The sequence below is a fragment of the Xiphophorus couchianus genome, chromosome 12 (genome assembly GCF_001444195.1).
Source record: "Xiphophorus couchianus chromosome 12, X_couchianus-1.0, whole genome shotgun sequence".
Taxonomy (NCBI): domain Eukaryota; kingdom Metazoa; phylum Chordata; class Actinopteri; order Cyprinodontiformes; family Poeciliidae; genus Xiphophorus; species Xiphophorus couchianus.
In genome coordinates this window covers 993,923-1,016,776 of record NC_040239.1, presented here as the reverse complement: position 1 = coordinate 1,016,776, position 22,854 = coordinate 993,923, and the positions used below count along the sequence as shown (strand labels likewise).

At 40.5% G+C, this 22,854-nt stretch overlaps 1 protein-coding gene and 1 long non-coding RNA gene across 2 annotated transcripts in view; one reads left to right on the top strand and one right to left on the bottom strand.

Moving 5' to 3' along the window:
• The window catches only part of LOC114155214 (uncharacterized), a 22,240-nt gene extending 1,146 nt beyond the window's left edge, over positions 1-21,094 (bottom strand). The window contains exons 1-2 of the long non-coding RNA XR_003597698.1: positions 20,994-21,094; positions 11,719-11,734 (exon numbers count right to left, since the gene is read on the bottom strand). This is a non-coding gene — a long non-coding RNA (uncharacterized LOC114155214). The remainder of the gene's footprint in view (positions 1-11,718; positions 11,735-20,993) is intronic.
• Positions 4,249-22,854, top strand: part of npr3 (natriuretic peptide receptor 3) — a 96,539-nt gene continuing 77,933 nt past the window's right edge. Inside the window, exon 1 of the mRNA XM_028034982.1 lies at positions 4,249-5,205. Coding sequence (XP_027890783.1) covers positions 4,554-5,205 — 652 coding nt within the window. The 5' untranslated portion in view covers positions 4,249-4,553. The remainder of the gene's footprint in view (positions 5,206-22,854) is intronic.

The following is a 22,854-nucleotide window of genomic DNA, read 5'->3' as shown; positions in this document are numbered from 1 at the left end:
GATCCTCCACCTTGAGGTTCCAGAGGCACCAGCAGCTTCAAATAACTGTTTGCTGCTTTGTAAAGACATTTTAACAGCTGCTCTCTTAATCCGATGAATTTGTCTAACAGAAACCTTCCTCATTATGCCTTTATCTATACAATCCCATCTTTGTTCTGAATCAGCCACAAATCTCTTCACAGTATGATAACGCTTCAGTTTTCATTAAATATGTATGTATGTTTTCATACATTGTCATAAGGCACTACACTATCTGATGATTTTCGGCAGCAGAGAGATCCTTTCTCTTTCCCATATTGCTTGAAACCTGTGGCCTGCTTAATAATGTGGAACATGCTTCTTAAGCAGATTTCCTTTAATTGAGCTCACCAGACAAACTAATCAACCCAGCTCTCTGAAATTAATTATAGTTATTTAAAGAGCCCTGACACATAACACCATCTATAAATTTAATAGCACAACAAAAAAATTAATCTTTATGACACTTAAATCCAATTTGAATAATAATTTGGAACATGCTGTAAATGTACGAGCTGTTCTCACACACCTAGAGATAAATGTAACACTTTATGAGGGCAGAGTGCTCTCTGGGTTATGCTTAAGTTATGCAAAAAAAGAATGTCTTTATTTCTTACTATCTTCAACATAGAGCCTTTAAAGCCACACAATAAAATCTGAATATTTTTTCATACAAACCATGGTGCTTTGAATGTTAAGTTGAAGTTATGATACTTCCCAGATATTGACCTACCAGGTTCTCAGCCAAAAAAGGCTTAAAAATAAAGCAAGTTATGCAAGTTAAACAAATTATAATTTAAATAACGCATAACTTGTATTGAGAGCCACTACAATAAATCAATATTTATGAGGAATTGTATTAAGTGGAGTCACTCATTAAAACTTGTTTTTATTTAAAGTCTTAAAGGTGTAGCAGAGATTAGTTCTGCAACTGAACCACAGTCGTATCTAAACATTTGAATTTTAGTTTGACTTCTATGGGTATCAACAGTTTGTTTCCTGGAAAAAAAACTCTTATTTTTCTCAGTTTACTTGTCATTTTTGGTCCTGCTGCTTGAACACATTAAGAACTTTTTAAATCATGTTACATTTCACTGTAACTTTTCTGACTTCCCCCCCAAGATTATGCTTAAGAAATTTCCTTGTTTATTGTCCCCCCAATAATGAGATGGGATTTACTCCTTTGTCTAGTGCAGCTGAACCACTGGTGCCGAGTTACTCTCCCGCTCAGGGAAGGGTCTGATTTTGCAATCAGGTAACATTAACAGATTCTTGCCAATTTCTGATTACTTCAGTTGGTGAAATGTTACCTTTCAAAACTTTGTCACTGCAGAGAAAAAGTTAAATGTTTTCAACTTGATAACACAATGTGGATTCTCTGTTCAGCTTGTTAAATATTAATTAAATTGAAATGCAATTAATATTTAATTTATTTGGTAGAGACAAAATACATACATTTGTGTAAACGCACCAAAATTAGCCAAAAGGTTATTTATTTATCTGTTGTTCCTGGACAATGCTCAATTTAACTATCTAAAAACAAGGACTATGCAAAAGTGACTGGTGGACTTCTGCGTTGTGTGTGATAATCGGACAAACCACAAGACATCAAGTCTGGGTTTGGAGGCGGTCTCCCTGTTTTTTTAACCTGGCATCAAGCTAATATCTAGCTAATGCTGAGATATTAGCATTAATAAATAGCACGTGCTTCAGTTGTCCAACCTGATATCTTCCCAGTTGAACAAATAACAAAAGGCGCCTAACATACCTGACAATCTTGAGATATTAGCATTAGCACATAGCATGTGCTTCAGCTCTCCAGCCCAATCTATACAAAACAATAGTTAGCATGCAGTCCACATCATTCTCATAACAAAACCGAACATTTAGTATCGGTTATAAAGATGTAATAACAATTCAAGTGAAAATATTCAAACCACCTATCATTAATACAAAAGGAAAAATAAACATTTGAACAATATAAATTAAAGGATTGTGATGGATTACAAAACTTGCCTCTTCCCAGTGGAACAAATATCAAAAGGGAAGAGGAAATGCATAAATTCATATTTATAATAGTCCTGGAAGACCCTGAACAAAAGAAGAAGAAAGTGAGGCGAATATGGAGGACTACACCCCTGGAGGACTAATAGGCACAGAGGACCATAACAACAGTCAGGTATAAACAGACAAATGCATTAAAGAACATATTTAGTGTAAATATACAACTATTAATATAGACCCAGTTACACAAACAAAGGTTAAAATGACTTAAATATTCTAATTGTCAATAAATACAAAAAAAATACAATCAACACAATTAGTTTTCTAATAGTTGTGTAAAACTGCAACACAGTTATAAAATGTATAAGCAGTAATTTAAACAAAATTAATCCTTCATTTCAATGGCAAACACAGGTGAGCACATGTTGAGATTAGGAAATGGTACTTATTGAAAATGTTGACAAATTGAATGTGTTATTAACCCATTTTTAATTGTTTTTTAAATAGATTATAAGTGGTAAGAGTTCTGATTGAGGGACAGATTTCCACTCCTACGCAGCCAAAACCATAAAGGCACTCTAAGAACATTTTCTCCAGACAGAAATAATGGAATCTTCAAGTGTTGCCCTTCTTGTTAATTGATGTGTGTTGCTACTTGTATTTACAAACTTGACCCTAACCCCTATTTTGAGAAACCTTTTACAAACAGGTGAGTTTTCTGTTAAATCTCATGCAAGACTCCATAGGACCCTTATATATAGAGACTTGACTCTTGTATGAGATTTTGTTCCTTGTTGCTCCAAAGAAACAAATTTTAAAAGGCGAAATTAGCAATAGACTCATATTTGCCTTGCAATTGTCTATTAAGTCTTGCCTGCTGCTTTTGTCCACAAATGCACAAATACACACCATGACAACTTTCTTTAGATTCTGTTAACTTATCTATATTATCTCCACAATAAGTAGGCCATAATTTTTAGAGATGGGCTCAAGTGTATCATAACTATTACTCATTTCTTTTTGTACAGCTGTAGCTTATTATCTGACCTCCCATTTCATGTCCAGGCTTACAGGAAAGATAAAGCAGATTTTGTACAGTTAACAATAACATAATTCACACACAAAAATAGTATACATTAAGCAAAGTTTTTAATGTAAAATAACTTACAGAGATTGTTTTTACGAGACAGAATGAAATATTTCTTATTCTGTATAAAAGCAGATTAACAGTTATTTAACATATTTTCTTCACTTCTAATTATTTATTTGAAAACTTCATAAATTTACACTACTTTGTAAATCTAAAATTGACACACCCGTCAGTCCTGTTCCTATTATTTTTCTTTAGACCTGTCAGTTCAGCTGGATCCATCTGCAGGCATTGAAATATGCAGCTGTCATGTTGAATCTGCTGATTCAAGTAAAATCTGTCAAAAAAATCAAAATGATTTTATATAATGAATGATAGCAAATGTTTTTTAAAGTTTGAGTTCATACATTTGAAACAGATTTTACAGACCCACTCAGTTGTTTTGTGAATTATTTTGTTCTGACTGTATGTTGCAGACAGGTTCTATTACAGTGACTACTGCTGGTTGGCTTGTGAAACTAAACTCAACCTTCTGAAAAATGTGGTTAGTCACTGTTAATGATTTAAAAATAAAATGGTTACTTTTTCAAATAGGTCCTGGTTGGTTTGGATAGCCTTTCTCGTTAATAAGTGAAATTAACCTTTTATAGTGTGTGCTTATATTTTCTGTTTTCTAAAGTTGATTTTGTCTCATATTTAAAAGTGATCTGACACATGTCAGTGCACCAGAAAAAAACCCCATAAGAAATCATTAAGGGACCAAATACTTTCTCAAAGAACTGTAGAATGAACATGGTGTGGAAACAGCCAAAGACACCTCTGTAGATGCAAAATTTAAGTTCACTGCAGAATATCTGATTTTAAAAACATCTTGGCTTTTATTCATTCCTCTTTCCAGTCATGTCAATGCGTTTAACATGCTTTTGTATGTTACAGAATATGACAAAAATACAGTATTCATGTCAGCTCTTTAAAACGACCACCCTACGCTTACTTTGAGGAGAGTTGAGTATTTTATGAGCTGTTTGCAGCCTAGAGAGTCATCCAGAAAGTTGGGCTGTGCTGAAGTGGCTCATTGTGAGCTACGCAGCAGTGTAGCTTTAAGATGGAGGTGGGCAGCGCTTCATGACGCAGGAATATCCCTGAAAGGATGCTTCAAAACTCCAGACTGGAGCCAGGCAGCGCGTGTGTCTGAGCTGGAGCTGAACGGATCTACGAATCTGCCCGGACTAAGCACTGGGACACATTTTGATTCTGCAGAACAAAACCCAGATCTGAGAAGCGTTCTGGTTTTACCTGCTCACTGGAAACATTTAACCAGGGCTGTCTGTAGCTCAGTGCGCTGCTGAGGGGGAGCCAATTTGGAGAGGGAAGCGTTTAGAGAACACCTCTCCAGCGCTGATTGGTTTTTTGTCTGAGGCTAAACTTTCAAAGCGGCGCCATGGCACCGTTCATTGAGCCTTTTTTGTTCTTTTTGGTCATCTTCAATCCACTTATCACCAACTCTTTCACGGAAGAAATTGAGGTTTTGGTGTTTTTGCCACAAAATGGCTCTTTCCTGTTTTCTCATGCAAGAGTCGCACCAGCGATCCGTTACGCACAGGACAGACTGAAGGCAGAATACCCAGGTTTCCACTTCAACATCCACTTTGAGAACTCCGACTCAGCCAACCACGCTTTGTTCACGCTGGCGGACAGGTCGTGTAGCCTGAAACCGGACCTTATCCTCGGTCCAGTACGTGAGTACGAGGCGGCAGGTGTGGTGAGGCTGGCATCCCACTGGAAAATCCCGGTGATATCTGCAGGTGCTTTGGCCACCGCCTTCAAGAACAAGGAGACGGAGTACTCTCACCTGACTCGGATCGCCCCGTCCTACTTTAAAATGGCAGAGACCTTCACAGCGATGTTCGAGCACTTCACATGGAAGAGCGCACTGCTGCTAATCGAAGACGACATGAAGGAGCGGGATTGTTACTTCACTTTGGAGGGAGTCTACCATTTAATGGACGACTATAATGTGGAAGTTGAAATAATCCATGAACAGACCCCTTTCAATATAGAAGAAAAATTCAAGAATAATCAGGACATGGAAGGTAAAGCGGCTTTATTGCTTTATACAAACTGTTTAGAAAAGTGTTTGAAATAATCTGACCAATTACTTTAAAAATGACAACGTTGAAATGACGATTTATTATTTTATTTGGAAATATATGTCACATTAACAAATTTTATATTCAAAATCCCCAAAAGGTAAAAAAAAATAAACAAACAAAACCTACTTAAACTTAAGTTAGTTTCTTAAAATGGAGTCAACATGGAGGTAGTGAAAATGTAACAGGTAGCCTACAATAAACTAAGTCTGACGTATTCACCAGTCTATGTTACCACTTTAAGCAACAGTCTGAAAAATTTTGTGCTATCTGGTTTTATAAGTCTCACATTATTGAGAGGGCATTTTACCCTGCACTTCTTTCCCAAAATAGTTTAATTTCTTTGAGAGTTGCAGAGATTTATCTACAAGTTTACTCCTGAGGTCCCAAAGTGTTTCAATCAGGGCTTTTATCTAGCCATACTAACATTCATTATTTTTATTTCGAGCCATTCTGTTGCAGATTTGCTGCTGTATTCTCGGTCACTGACCTGTTGCTGAGAGAGCTAAAGCCAATATTTAGCTGTTGGACTGCCTTAGAAATACAGGCGGATACAATGAAAGTTGACTCTGACTTTCATTGCAAGATGCCCAGGTTCTGTGGTTGCAAAACAAGACCAAATCATCATCCTTGCAGCAAGTTTCACTGTTGGGATGAGGTGTGTCTGGTTAATTATTAATTATGGATAAACATCTCAATATTTGTGTCATTTACAAATCAACATTCTTCCAGTCATTTTGTAGTTACTTTAAATCAGTCTTTTTCAAACTGTGGTCCACGAGGTACTGCATGTAAACGACAGTTTATTTGCCATGATGTGAGCTCATAGTGTGATGCTAGCTTACCAAAGGATTGTTTGAGAATAATGATGGAAAACTGGCTTAAAACCGGGTCACTCAAAAAAAAAAAAAACTCCAGGTACCAGTGGAAAGAAAACGACTTCAGGACTGTATATCGTCAGGGAAAGCTAAGTCATAGCTGCTGAGTGTTGATGTGCCCTTCACTAGCGACTGGATTACTTTGAATGCTTAGTGGTAGGAATCGCTTCAGTTAGTTAGAACTGTTCTTTGTTTTTTACCACTTTGCTTGGTAATGAATGCTGCTCTGCTAACAATTCAACAGCTATTGATAGGCAATTGATAGAAAGGGGTAGGTTACATGATATATTAAGATGTGCTGTCATGGGGGCAATTTCAGGTTAGGTGGTCCATGACTGTTTGTTAAATGAGTTAAATGGTCCTCAGGCTGAAAAAGTTTGAGGAACACTGCTATAGGACAAACCCTAAATAACTTTAAATCTCAGACTGGATAGCCTGGGTAGCAAACAGCTTAAACTCTGATGTAATATTTGCTGAAATAAACTACAGCCCCCTTTTACTATGAACAGAACTGTGTGGAACCAGAAAAAGAGTGTGTTTCATTATAAGATGTCAATCTCACAGTAGAACAGCACAGTGCAACATCATTAACATGGAGCAGTGGCACAAAGCCATGATAGCACAGCCATGATGATTATTTAATAAGACATCATCTCAGCTAACCTCTGCCTGTGTGTTGAGATCAAACAAACTGCTGCCAGCAGAAATCAAATCAGGGGGGGGCAGACAGACTCTGTCATGCTCTTTTATGTTTTAAAGCTCAAGGAAACCAGGAATCTGTATGAGCTTTTATAGAGATTCGAGACATGTTTGTTGAAGTATTATATAATTAAAAGCCCCCAAACTTCCTACTGTCAACAAAATGCAACAGTTTTGTTTTGTTGTTTTTTGTTTTTAAACAGCTGTAATATCCTACAGGTAGTCACTTGGTGCCCTGGAGAACCAATTAAATCACCCACAGGTCATATTCTAAAAATAGAATCTGTTGCCATGGAGCTCTGTGGGAAAAATATTTTATGTGAGATGTAATTTGAAGCAACAGTTTTTGTAACACTAGTACAGCTCATAACATTAGAATATTGTGGGAAAATTTTAGGTTAATTTCAAAAAGTGAACATGAAATATTTTTAGTCTTTGTGTTATGTAATATTGATAATTATAGTTTAAAGATGAAAACAAAATTCTCTCAGAAAATAGTATTGTTAAAATTTTATATCATGTTCATATAAAGTTGAATGGAAGGAAAAAGTGTGGCATAAAAAGGTGCAGCAGAAACAGGGATAACTGCAGCCTTGAGAGGATTCTCAAGAAAAGTCCATTCAGCTTCGAGGGAGCTTCACCAGGAGTGAACTAGGGTAGTCAGCGAATCAAAAGCCATTATGGGCAACAAATGTCAGATTCCTTGTGTCAAGCCACAGAGAAGCTTCAGAAGAAGCTTACCTGAGTTGAGGAGAAAAAAAACTAGAGAGTTGCTCAATGGTCCAAAGTCCTCTTTTCAGAAAAGGTTCAAGTTGGCATTTCATTTGGAATTCAAGGTTCCAAGCTGTGAAGCAAGAGCTGAGAGCACTGAATCCATGTTGCTGTATGTCCAGTGTGAAGTTTTCACACACTGATGATTTGGGGTGCCATGTCACCTGCTGGTGTTGGTCCACCAGGTTTTCTGAAGTTAACAGTTTATAAAGATGAAAACAGAACTGTTACAATGACGTTAACAGTTTATACTGTTAACTTCAGTGTTACAGTTGAAACAGTTGATTACGTATTTTAACCCCAGATTCTATAGAGTATAGGTGCAGCCAGGAACCTAGGGGCCCATGACAAAAAATTAGATTGGGGCCCCCTCGCGCAGCTGGTGTTACAGTTTTTTGAGTCTATTTGACCCATGAAATCGTCAAAATTTTAAAGGCTTGCAACTGCCTTGCTTTCTTTGGTTCAAGGCTGATAACTAGCACAATATTTACTGCTCATGAACTTTATATGCAACAGTCCGCATACAGTATGCAAATAGGTTGGTTAATTTTTTCTATTAGTTTTAATAGAAAACTTAGTGAAATGTCTCTCCACACGAGCAACAGTCATAGGCAACGTGCAAAATATGCACGAAGCAATCCAGTTTTTTCAAAAATGCTATGTAGTTGCATTTTATTCAAGCTGCAGAATATAGATTTAATAAAAAATATGTTTTCTCCATATTTGTTAAAGTTGTCAGCATGTCGTGCCAGTTTGCTATGAGACAGATAGTCTGTGAAAACAATCAATCTCCTCCACCTCCTCCCTGAGCTACTATTGCTGGCTAAAGTAATGCAACGTTCCAGCCTAAACAACTAATCAGAACCAGTAGGACGCTCTTAGCAGTATCAATCAACTTCATTCTAATGGTGGAGAAACAACTTATTATTACAGGAAAAATGTTTATCTGCTGTCATTGGTAGATATGCTAACTATACTGAACATTCACAACAGGCTGCGCTAACTACAGAATAGCACAGAGCGAGGGGAGGGAGGATGAGCAGCCACATGAGATTGTGATTGACAGCACTAAAACTCTCCTGCCTCTGATTGGTTGTTTCTAAATAGCACTAGGAGAAGGAAGAGGAAATAGATTTTTCACAGATTATCTCTCATGCCATACTGTGACAACATAATGACAGTTTTAACAAATATGTAATATACACAGTACTGTATATATATATATAAAAAATAATAAAATTCCCTTCTCACCCACCGCGGGTGGTTCTTATCCTCTGAGCTCGGGTCCTCTACCAGAGGCCTGGGAGCTTGAGGGTTCTGCGCAGTATCTTGGCTGTGCCAAGGACTGCACATTTCTGGACTGAGATGTCTGATGTTGTTCCTGGGATCTGTTGTAGCCATTGGTCCAGTTTGGGGGTGACTGCCCCGAGGGCCCCGATGACCACAGGCGCCACTGTGGTCTTCACCTTCCAGGCCCTCTCCAGTTCCTCCCTGAGGCCCTGGTATTTCTCTAGTTTCTCATGCTCCTTTTTCCTGATGTTGCAGTCGCTTGGTATTGCTACATCTACCACAACGGCTTTCCTCTGTTGTTTATCCACTACGACAATGTCTGGTTGGTTCGCCATTACCATTTTGTCTGTCTGGATCTGGAAGACCCACAGGATCTTAGCTCTGGCGTTCTCCGTCACCTTTGGGGGTGTTTCCCACTTTGATCTCGGGGTTTCCAGTCCATATTCTGCACAGATGTTTCTGTACACTATGCCTGCAACTTGGTTATGTCGTTCCATGTACGCTTTCCCTGCCAGTGTCTTGCACCCTGCTGTTATGTGCTGGACTGTCTCAGGGGCCTCTTTGCACAACCTACACCTTGGGTCTTGTCTGGTGTGGTAGATCTGGGTCTGTGCTGTCCTTGCTACTCAGGAGTAGGGAGCCAAGATGGTGGCTGGCGTTTAGACGTTATTCGGAACTTTCCTCCAACTTTATTCTTCTCCTGTGGGAACAGATATATTTGTAATGTCTTCATCCTCTACAACAAAACGCAAAACTGAAGGTCATCTAGTACTTACTCCTACGAAGTCACTGTCTACCAAGAAAGGTAAAATGGAGCAAGCCACAGCAGAGAACGTGATAGCGGTGCTAAAGGTAGCTATCGAGGAGCAAGGGACATCTGTTGGGAAATCCATCGATGACTTGAAGTCTACTATTAATTTTCTCTCCGCTGACATACAAGATATTAAAAGCACACAAGCACACCACGGTCAGCCGAGTCAGCAAAGCTGAGGAAAAGATTCAAGCATTGGAAAACAAAGTCCTGGAGCTAACACGCGAGAAGAAGCAGTGGAATCTGCGGCTCCACGGCATGCCCGAAGAAGGGACGGAGGATGTAAGGCTCAAGGTGGTGGAGGTATGTCAGAATATAATCCCAAACTACAAAGAGAAGATTCTGGAGGTGATTGATTCAGTATATCGGCTAGGTAGAAAACATCCAACCAAGTCACACCCTAGATATATCGTCATCCAATTCTCTATGCAGCATTTCCGCAACATGATCTGGAAAATGGCAAAGAATTCTGGCTACTTGAAGCAAAGAAATCTCCTGTTCAAAGAAGATCTTTCTGTGGAAGACCGCGAGAAACGGAGCCGGCTGTGGCCAGTAATCTAACAAGCCCGCAAGGATAAGAAGATTGCGTACTTTGTAGGAGGACGAGCTTTTGTGAACGGCAAGGAAATTGAATAACTGTTTCGTCGGATCCCATTCAACCTATTAAGGAGGAAAAGTTCTATGTTCGCAGTTAAGTTCGACTAAAACTCAGACACTTATCTTGTTTGTTTTTTTTACTATGTTAAAGTTCTTCTCAGTTAATGCTCGAGGACTGAGGGATATCACTAAAAGAAAAGTTTATTTCTATTTGCAAAAAATTGTGGTGCTGATTTTTGTTTGCTTCAAGAGACTCATTCCATTGATAGTGACTATAAACTATGGAAAGCTCAGTGGGGAGAAGATTTGTGGATGGCCCATGGAACTCACCGTGCAGCAGGTACATTAACTTTGAAACACAAATTTAATAGCAGCATCATCTTCACCGAAACCGACCCAGCTGGACACTATATTCTCACAGTTATCAAATGTGATAATTCTTTCTTTCTTATTGGTAACATTTATGGTTATAACAACGCCAAGGAAAATATCATGCTGTATGAAACTTTGAACTCCAGTATTGATGCTCTTGTTAAAAAATTTAATGATATTAAGATAATTTTAGGAGGAGATTTCAACATTACTGTGAATGATGAGGTTGACCGATGGCCTAGCAGGCAAAGAATACATTCTCAGATTGTTGATTTTATGAATGAACAAAGTTTAATAGATATTTGGAGGCTAAATAATCCAAACACAAAAATCTTTACATGGAAAAACAATGCTGGTTCGCAAAGAATTGATTTTTGGCTAATATCTGACTCCTTACAACATTCAAATTGCAAAGCTGAGATTATTCAAGCACCTCTTACTGATCATAAAGGCATTTTGTTAGAGGTTTGTATTTCCCCTAATAAAACTACTAAAAGGAACCCTGCATATTGGAAGATGAATAACTCCCTTCTTAACGACAAATTTGTCTGTTTATCAATTAAAAACAAAATTGCAGAGCTCTTAAAACTAGCACAATTTGAAAATAATTATGGACGTTACTGGAAGCTTTTAAAATATGAATTAAGAAAGATCTTAAGTAAAGCTGGAGCAAATAGAATAAAAAATAGCATAAAGGAGGAAACATGCTTGGTCGCTGAGTTGATTTCATTATCATCTACTCTTCCTGAAAATCTATCTGAACAACAGAGAGCCAAGTTACGAACCCTTCAGCTTAAACTTGATCAAATTTATATTAATAAAGCAAAAGGAGCTTTTATACGTTCATGGGCCAAATGGTTAGAAGAGGGGGAACAAAACTCTAGCTATTTTTCAAACTTGAAAAGCAAAGACAAGCAAAAAATGGTATTACTAAACTTAATTCAAATGGCACAATTATTGATGACCCCAAAATGATTGCCAATATATGTGAAACGTTTTACAAATCATTGTACGAGTCTAGACATTCTCCTGAGGAACATGATTATTTCTTTAACTCCGTAAGTGGTATAGAAACAATTGGTGACCAAAACAAAATATTATGTGACTCTCCAATCACACCTGATGAAACTAAAGAAGCTATTCATAGTCTTAAATCAAATAAATCCCCTGGTACAGATGGACTTACATCAGAACTTTATAAGACGTTCTCAGAAGAACTCACTCCATTTTTACATTCTGTATTTATTGAAAGCATTAGGAATGAAAGACTCCCCCCATCACTTTCTCAAAGTCTAATTACTCTAATCCCAAAACCTCAGAAGGATGCATTAATTTTGGATAATTGGCGTCCTATTTCTTTACTTAACAGTGATTACAAAATCTTAGCCAGTTGTTTGGCAAAAAAAATTAAAACAGTTCTTAGTGATATTATAGAGGAATCTCAGAATGGCTTTATGGCTGGAAGGCATATTATTGATAATATAAGATTGGTTCTTGATATCTTAGACTATCCAGAAATGGTTTCAGCTAACAGTGTTATTTTATTTTTAGATTTTCAAAAAGCATTTGACTCGATAGAACATGAGTTCATCATCTTCAAAACCCTCAGCTTATTTGGCTTTGGAGAGAATTTTCAACAATCAATCCGCACTCTTTATGCTTATGGAAATAGCTCAATAAAATTACCCCACTGAACTACCAAAAGATTTAAAGTGGAACGTGGGATTCGTCAGGGATGCCCTGTATCACCCTTTTTGTTTCTTCTCCCTATGCAAATTCTAGCTACTTTTATTAAAAATAGAGATCTCAAAGGCATCTCAGTTGCAGGAAAAACTATACTATTGAGTCAACTAGCTGATGATACGACCTTGTTCTTACAAGATAAGTTTCAAATTGATGTTGCACTTAAACTTTAAAATACATTTTCTGTAGCCTCTGGTCTTAAACTTAACTTCTCTAAATGTGAACTTCTTCCAATCAATAGTTGTAATGAATTATCTTTGTCAGGAATTCTTGTGAAGTCTGAAGTTAAATATCTTGGGATAACTATAGTTAAAGAGAAAACAGCAAGAATTAATAAAAACCTTGATCCAATTATACCCTCTTGCCAACAAAGATTTAATCTATGGTTACAGAGAGACCTGACCATCACTGGTCGAGTCCCGCTGGCCAAAACCGAAGGTCTTTCTCGTCTTGTCTATGCCAGTTCAGCTCTTAATGTCCCAAACAGCCTTTGCACTAAAATTGATAAATACTCTTTGATTTCATTTGGGAAAAAAAGCCCCATCTTATTAAGAAGAATGTTATGATAAATAGACTAAGTTCGGGTGGTTTCAATGTTCTGGACTTTAATACCCTACATTCTACATTCAAAGTTAGGTGCATCCAAAGATATGTGAAAAATCCTAACTCAATGTGGCATTGGATTCCTACACAAGTCTTTAAATCCTTGGGTGGCCTAGACTTTTTAATAAGATGTAACTACAAAAAAGAAAAAAAAACATGTTTATTTATCTAGCTTCCATAAACAATTACTTTTATCCTGGACATTGGTTTATAAACATAACTTTTCCCCTCACAACTGTTTTATTTGGAATAACCAAAATATTTGCTTCAAGCATAAATCCCTATTTCTTAAGAACTGGGTGGATAATGATATTCTATCTGTAAAACAATTGTTTAATGAGGATGGTCAACTGTTTAATTATGGTGAATTTCTTGGTACCGTAAATATAAATTCCCTGTGACCCCTAAAGAATGTGCTGTTGTTTTTGATGCGATTCCAGCAGGTTTGAAATTTCTTATATCAACCTCAGGTACAGCCCATGTCCAATATCCCAGATTTCCAGAGTTATTTATTGGTAATTCAGATCCTTTCCGTAGTATTAAAACTGGAAATAAACATATTAGAGAAATAATCCAGATGAATACTATTAGCAAACCTGCTTCAATCTTTTTTTGGAACAATCTCTATACAGATACTGATTGGGAACAAACATGGTTATTGCCAAGAAAGTTTTTTGTCTCAAATAAAGTACGAGAGGTGTCTCTTAAAATTCCCTGTGCAAGTGTACACAGGGAAGCTGCCGAGTAGAGTGCCAGAAAAGGACCAAGGGATCAGGGTTGTGCTTGAATTGACAGTTGGACTGAGGGGGCACAATGTCACGTGACAGTTTTTTCACCTCCTATGAACTTGGCTACAGGCTCCTAAAAAGGAAGATGCCAATGGTTGGCACTGTTAGGAAGAATAAGTCTGAACTCCCCCCTGCACTCCTTGCAACAAGAGGCAGAGAGGTTGTCTCATCAAATTTTGCCTTCACTCCCACCACCACTCTTGTTTCTTATATTCCAAAAGGGAACAGGAATGTGACCCTGCTGAGCACACTGCACAAGATGGTTGAAATCAGTGATCGTAAGGACTGGCCATCATCCTTGATTATAACTGCAATAAAGGAGCCATGGACAACCTTGACAATGTTATTGGAACATGATCCTGCAGAAGGATGACTGCAGGGTTCTAAAATCCCATTTAGAGTTTTCCAGACAACCATGGAAAACACCAAAACACGCAAAAATTACTGTTTTTTCCCCTCTTTTTTTGGACTGTTGTAACAAACAATCTTCCCTTCAGTTCAACCTTATAAGTGGAGATACATACTTGATGTTACCATTGTAAAATAACTTGCAGTTAAGCAAGTATTGGCAAAGCTCAATGTAATTTCTATATTGAAGTGGGGGGGGAGGGGGTTGTCAGCAGCTACTGAAAGTAACTAAAAGTTACTTGTCTAACTTAGTTACTTTCCAAACCAAATCAAGAATCTAGGTTACCTTTTCAAGGAGTAATCAGTACTCTTATTAAAGTTACTTTTTCAAAGTAACTATGCCATCACTGATCAAGGCAGACTGAAATCATGACACTCATGCCTTTGTTTTTTATATAGATCAAATGTGTCCTCTTTTACGCAACTGCCATAATATAAGACCTATGCAGTTTCTTTGTGATTGTAGAGACATACACTTTCATATTACAGTTTTTCTTGATTGCTTTGAGTGAATGCTTAAAAGAACTGTGTGATGGACCGATTTAAAAACAGGAGGAGTCACAGGATATATTAGAAAAATAGGGTTTCTTTTATTTTAACTCAAAGATTATAAATGGCAAGATTAACTGAGCTCTTAAGAGGTCAAAGAAACAAAACTGAACTCGGGTAAAAAATGTAAACAAACTGGCTGCACAAACAAACATAACTGACCTAACAAAGAAATGGCAAACAGGGGTATATATACTGGCTGATCAGACTAATTAAGACACAATAAGGGTAACTAAACAGAATACAATTACAAATAACACAAAAACAAATAACAGTACAGCTAAGTTTGGCTAAACTAAAGGTCCAAAAATGAAAATCAAAAATATTAAATTTTAAATACTAATATTTACTTAAATACAAAATTTATCTAAACAAATAAACTACAAATTCCCCCTGCCAGCAGGAACTAGTGGTGCAGTCCAATCACCACTTAAGCCTGCTGAGCCCTGGCCCCCACCTTTTGTCTGGCAACTCCAAGGCAGGTAAGTACTGGCAGGAAAAAACAAAGAGTTAATCTTAAGCAAACAAAATGAACTTTAAGTTAATATAAATACATATGTTTTTTGTAACCAAATGTGCGCACTAACAAATAGCTGAAAAACATTTATTAGAACAAATGCATCCAAATAGCTGATTTGGATGCATTTGTTCTAATAAATGTTTTTATTGAAACTCAAGTGTTGTGTTTGTATAAAAAAATTAATTATGCATAAAAAGAGTTACCGACATAGGCCATGGATTTGGCCATCACAAACTGGCATCCACTCAGTTCAGTTGTCATTATCACTTATTATTATAAGACACCTCTTCCAAGTGTATGAAGCAATTTTCATTGGTATGACATGTTTTTCTTGCAATTTAAGCAGACCAATCTCCATTGTTAACTACAATCACTGAACAAAAATCAGATGTTCCTGACTGTCAGAAATCTACATCAGTACGAATCTACTGAAGCATCTGTTTCACTCTTCTTCCCGAAAATCTTAACTTGGCTATCAGTCTGCTCCGATTTTCCCCTGTACGACAATCTTAGAATGTTCAGTTCAGAGTTCTAAGATTGTCGCTTGCCAACCGGTCATCCTGTCTGTGTGGTGTGTTACGACTGATCAGATCCAGTCAGTAAAATGCCAGCACTGCTCCGATCTAAAATCGGGGATATTCAACATGTTGGTTTGTCTTGGCCCGATTGTTTGTCTTGGCCCGGTTTTCCCTGCTTAGGAGCGATAAGGCAGCCCGTTGAATGTGACAGGCTGGCCAATCGGAAAGCATGGTGACGTAATCACTGAGGGGAATCGCAAACAGTTAGCATGGCGCATGAGATTCCAGTGGACATCGGGGATGATATGTGGAAACAACTTCAATGTTTATTCAACACTTTGCACAATAAATATCAACAGAAGTGATGACGAGTGGAACTGGAGCAAAATTGCTACCCCAATTGATATACCCAGTAACTTTTCAGCTATCACTAACCTAATATAAGATGATCATAATAAATGTATTCATTCAGACAGGGCTTGACGCTGACACAACATGCATTGCAGATAGATTGTAGTTATGACTAGTAAAACACATTATTTTGTACTAAAGCCTGGTTACACGGTGAGATTTTGAAATTAGTTATCCGTTATTTTGTGGTCATTGTTTTAAATGTAAACATCAAAACAGTAAAAACTCAATCATTTAACTAGAAAGTGTGGATTTCCTATGAAAATGCAAGTGTGAATGCTGAATGCTAAATGCTTTTGGTGAAAATGGCAAAAGCGTTTGAAGCCAACTGCTGAAGACTTGCAGAAAGGTAAGAAATAGTCCATGCAGTGTAAAAAACCCAGGTAAAAGCCAAAATTAGCTAAAATACTAATGATAGCATCTAGGCGTACAGAGTCCTCCAGGGCACATGGGGAATATTTTTCTTTTGTGTTACCTTGCAAAACCTTTTCGTTCCCTCACATAACTTTTGCATTCCCTCGCAAAAGGTCTTGCGTTCTCTCGCAATAATACTGATTTTGAGTCAGTTTTTTTTGCACCAAAGAGTTAATGATAAACATGTTTTATTATTATAAAACACGGCAAACTAATGGTGGTAGAGGGTTGCACTGGGTTAACTCATGGAATCTCATCTGTCTGTGTATCAATCAACTCCAAATCACTTCTTTGTTCTGTCACAATTATCAATTTAATTCATTTTGATTATCATGCTCCAAACTTTGCAAGGACTGACCACCCTCAAAGCCAGCATGCCAGTAACCTTCCCATTCATACTTAGTGACAGTGACGCACACATCAATACACTCACCACCCAAGTGTCAAAGCCTCGTGCTTCTGTCATAATGACTTATTTCATCCATATGACTTTTACAGAGCCTCAGTGAAAATACCCATCCATCCATCTTCTTCTGCTTATCCGGGGTCGGGTCGTGGGGGTAGCACCTTCAGAGAGAGGGAAGTCTGGGCCTCCCTCTCCTTGGCCACTTCTTCCAGCTCTTCCAGGGGAATCCCGAGGGGTTCAGCCGAGAGACATAGTCCCTCCAGCGTGTCCTGGGTCTTCCCCGGGGCCTCCTCCCAGGGGGACGTGCCCGGAACACCTCACCAGGGAGGCGTCCAGGAGGCATCCTGACCAGATGCCCGAGCCACCTCATCTGGCTCCTCTCGATGTGAAGGAGCAAGCGGCTCTACTCTAAGTCCCTCCCGGATGACTGAGCTTCTCACCCTATCTCTAAGGGAGAGCCCAGCCACCCTACGGAGAAAACCCATTTTGGCCGCTTGTATCTGCGATCTTGTTCTTTCGGTCATGACCCAAAGCTCATGACCATAGATGAGGGTGGGAACGTACTGTAGATCGACTGGTAAATCGAGAGCTTCGCTTTTTGGCTCAGCTCTCTCTTCACCACGACGGCCCGGTACACCGCCCACTTGACGGCAGACGCTGCGCCAATCCGCCTGTTGATCTCCCGCTCCCTTCTTCCCTCATTCGTGAAGAAGATCCCGAGATACTTGAACTCCTTCACTTGGGGCAGGACACCCCCCTGACCCGGAGAAGGCACTCTACCCTTTTCAGGCTCAAGACCATAGCCTCGGATTTGGAGGCACTGATCCTCATCCCGGCTGCTTCACACTCGGCTGCGAACCGCTCCAGCGAGAGCTGCAGATCATGACCTGGTGAAGCCAAAATGACCACATCGTCTACAAAAAGCAGAGATGAGATCCCAAGGCCACCAAATCGGATCCCCTCAACACCTTGGCTGCGCCTACAAATTCTGTCCATTAAAGTGATGAACAGAATCGGTGACAAAGGGCAGCCCTGGCGGAGTCCAACTTTCACCGGAAACGAGCCCGACTTACTGTCGGCAATGCGGACCAGACTCTGACACCGGTCATACAGGGACCTGACAGCCCGTATCAAAAAGCCCGGTACCCCATACTCCCAGAGAACCCCCCACAGAACTCCCCGAGGGACACGGTCGAACGCCTTCTCCAAGTCCACCATACACTGATGTCCATGCGATATTGCAGAGTCGCGTCAGCCAACACAACCCTACAACATCCAGAGCCTTAAGGAACTCCGGGCGCATCTCATCCACCCCTGGAGCCTTGCCATCGAGGAGCTTTTTAACCACCTCGGCGACCTCGTCCCCAGAGATAGGAGAGCCCAACCCAGAGTCCCCAGGCTCAGCTTCCTCAATGGAAGGCATGTTGGTGGGATTGAGGAGGTCTTCGAAGTACTCTGCCCACCGGCCCACAACGTCCCGAGTAGAGGTCAGCAGCACACCATCCCCACTATAAACAGTGTTGGTGCCGTACTGCTTCCCCCCCCGAGACGCTGGATGGTGGACCAGAATTGCCTCGAAGCCGTACGGAAGTCTTTCTCCATGGCCACTCCAAACTCCTCCCACGCCCGAGTTTTTGCCTCAGCAACCACCCAAGCAGCATGCCGCTTCGCCCGCCGGTACCCATCAGCTGCTTCTGGAGTCCCACAGGCCAAAAAGGCCCGATAGGACTCCTTCAGACTGACGGCATCCCTCACCGAAGGTGTCCCCCAACGGGTTCGAGGGTTGCTGCCGCGACAGGCACCGACAACCTTGAGGCCACAGCTCCGATCGGCCGCCTCGACAGTGGAGGCATGGAACACGGTCCACTCAGACTCCATGTCCCCCACCTCCCCCGGGACGTGTTCGAAGTTTTGCCGGAGATGGGAGTTAAAGCTCCGTCTCACAGGGGATTCCGCCAGACGTTCCCAGCAGACCCTCACAACACGTTTGGGCCTGCCAGGTCTGACCGGCTTCCTCCCCCACCACCGGAGCCAACTCACCACCAGGTAGTGGTCAGTGGACAGCTCCGCCACTCCCTTCACCCGAGTGTCCAAGACATACGGCCGCAGATCCGATGAAACGATGACAAAGTCGATTATCGAACTGCGGCCTAGGGTGTCCTGGTGCCAAGTGCACATATGGACACCCTTATGCTTGAACATGGTGTTCGTTATGGACAATCCATGATGAGCACAGAAGTCCAACAACAGAACACCGCTCAAGTTCAGATCGGGGGGGGCCATTCCTCCCAACCACGCCCCTCCAGGTCTCACTGTCATTGCCCACGTGAGCGTTGAAGTCCCCCAGCAGAACAAGGGAGTCCTCAGGAGGAGCACTCTCCAGTACCCCCTCTAAGGGTGGGTAATCTGAACTGTCGTTCGGTCCGTAAGCACAAACAACAGTAAGGACCCGTCCCCCCACCCGTAGGCGGAGGGAGGCTACCCTCTCGTTCACCGGGGTAAACCCCAACGTACAGGCGCCGAGATGGGGAGCAACAAGTATGCCCACTCCTGCCCGACGCCTCTCACCTTGGGCAACTCCAGAGTGGAAGTATGTCCAGCACCTCTCAAGGAGACTGGTTCCAGAACCAGACCCATGCGTCGAGGTGAGACCAACTATTTCTAGCTGGAACCTCTCGACCTCACACACTAGCTCCGGCTCCTTCCCCACCAGAGAGGTGACATTCCATGTCCCAAGAGCCAGCTTCTGCAACCGAGGATCGGACCGCCAGGGTCCCCTCCCTCGGCTGCCACCCATCACACAATGCACCCGACCCCTTTGGCCCCTCTCACGGGTGGTGGGCCCATGGGAGGAGGGGCTCATGTTTCCTCTTCGGGCTGAGCCCGGCCGGGCTCCATGGGTAAAAGCCCAGCCACCAGGCGCTCGTCATTGTGCCCCCCCTCCAGGCCTGGCTCCAGAGTGGGGCCCCGGTGACCCGCGTCCAGGCGAGGGAACACGAAGTCCAATGGTGCCGTTAATCATTGGGGTCTTCGGGCTGCGCTTTGTCTGGTCCCTCACCTAGGACCTGTCTGCCTTGGGTGACCCTACTAGGGGCATGAAGCCCCAGACAGCATAGCTCCTAGGATCATTGGGGCACTCAAACCCCTCCACCATGATAAGGTGGCAGCCCAAGGAGAGGCAGTGAAAATGTGTTTATTATTATTAACTTTTTGGTGCAAAAAACTGATTGAAACTAGTTAACTGCATGTTTATGTCTATGTAAGGCTGAGATGGAACTGTACATGAAAACGGCCCTGTAGACCAGGTTCAAACCAGAGACACAATTAAAACTGTCAGATGAATGTTTACCTCTTGGTAATAACTCAGAAATAGTCCAAATGGTTTAGATGTATTTTTATTTATTTCCTACTTAGGGCAAGTGTCTGTTTATATCATAGGTTTGTGGTGCATTTCTATACTAAAGAAAAATATATAAAACTTAAGATATTCCATAACGAGATATTAACATTCATGGAAAAACCTTACATAACCTTGTATTAAGGCAGAAACTTTGGCGGCCCCATAAGAAAGACTTACAGTATTCAATTATACCGCATGAACTGATCAGTACAGTGTTGCGAGAGAACGCAAAACCGTTTGCGAGGGAATGCGAAAGTGAAATAATAATAAAGTTTAATAATAGTAATGATAAAAATAATAAAGAATAAAGAGAAACATTAGTGTGGAAAATGTAGGAACTAAGTAGGAAATAAGTTTATGAATGCTATGGGCATTCACACTAACTAGAAAGGGTGTATTTCCTTGGAAAATGCAAGTGTGAATGCTGAATACTTTTGGTGAAAATGGCAAACGCGTTTGAAGCCCACCTGAGACATGAACTGAAACAGAACGAATATTGAATGCTGCAAGCATTCACACTAAAGCTGTAAGCATTCACACTATTGAGTTCCACTTTTCTGGTTGCTCTGTAAATTTTGCCGTGCTTCTTCTCCTGCATACTTTGTGCTATTTTCACTGTTCAACTTTTATACTATTCAGCTTGCTCTCCTAATGCTGGCTATATCTCTTGGTATTCGTAACCTTCATACATTTTATAATCAGCTTTTTGTGAATTTTTCACCCAATAGGGGAAACCGCTCCATCTTGTGGTAGAATTGAGAATTACAATTCTCAAAATTGAGAACTACAATTCTCAATTCTGAAAAAAGAGAAACAGGAACTCAAGAGTGTAATAAAGAGAAATAGGAAAACTGTGCCTACAGCATTCACACTAATTAAGCGGTGATGCTAAATGAAATGGCAGAACAGAAAACAATCCAAACAGGGTAAGAAAATTGTTAACTACGAAAAAACAGAGTAACTTGCATCCTATCATAATGCAGCAATTAGAGCCGCTCCTGCTGTGTTCTCCGATATTTATATTTAATAAAATCTTGAGGCTACATAGAAGCATGCGTGAGACATCCCCATCTTAGCAGGTACTCTTTTATTCTGCCCCGCCCCCAAACACAATACAGCACAAAGGTTCCTATCCACCGATAGCCTGATACTACATCCCCCTTTCTGAATGGGATTCGTTATGAGGGTCTATATAAGAACATGTAGAAATATAAACTTAAATAACACACCAGAAAGATGCATCCCGTGGAATACCCAAGATTAATTCAGTATCTTACTAGTACTTTTTCACAGTACAATGTGCTAGAACGTTAACTTATTACTTTATCTATTTTACACCAACAGTGCACAAACTTAAATCTCTTTTCAGTCACAGTTCAGCATTAGAACTGAGTTGTGAGTCCAGTACAAATGCTGAACATATATAATATATATATCTCAGAATATATATAATGTTCTTAGATATATATAAATCTCAGAACATTAAAGTAATCTATAACATTTACCTTTAGCTATTAAGAGGAAGGGGTGGACCAAATCCTCTATCTTAGGTGTGGGGATTATTCTGCCCCATGCAGGAAACTCACTCAGTTCCTATAAACAAATATAATCATCCAGATAGGCTGGGGGTTTCCCGCTACTCAGTGAAACTCGACTCTCAGGTGGCGGAGTCTGATGGCTAACCTTCTGCTGGTCGTCATCTGGAACAGGTGTGTGTGGAGAATTGTGAAGATTTTCTTCTGGTAATGTCTCATGTGGAACAGCAGAAGTTTCAGGTGGAACAGCAAATGTTTCAGTTGCTCCAGGAGTGTGTAAAAGGTGGTAGCTATTCCTTCTCAGCATCCCTCTGGGTGTTTCGATGACATAGGATCGAGGTGACCCTGCTCCAGACAATACTGTTCCTCTGGTTTGCATATCTGTCACCCACACCTTCTCACCTGGATGTAGAAGTGACATGTTGCGGGCCTGGTGCCTCCGGTTGTAGTTTTCTTTGTTTCTGCGTATAGTTGTTTTCTGCATTCCTCAGCTTTCCATATCAATATTCTTTGGCGCTAGCTGCGACTGAGTAACAGGAACAGTTGTCCTTATCCTCTTTCCCATGAGAAGCTCAGTCAGACAGAATCCATTTGCTAATGGAGTGGAACGGTAGGCCATAAGAGCAAGATATGGATCCCCGCCTTTTTAAGGAGAGTCTTGATAGTTCTGACAGCTCTCTCAGCCTCCCCTCGGCGTTAAGAGAGAGAAAGGCTGCGCATCTGGTGACAGAACAATGTTTTACTCGCCCTCCATCAGTCCTGGTCCTGTGAAAAGTTTAGGAAATTCCTGCTTCACAGCATCAATCAAGTCCAAACCTATTTGGTTTACCCTGGCAACCAATTTTAATGCCATTGCAGAACGCCCACTCAGCAATGATG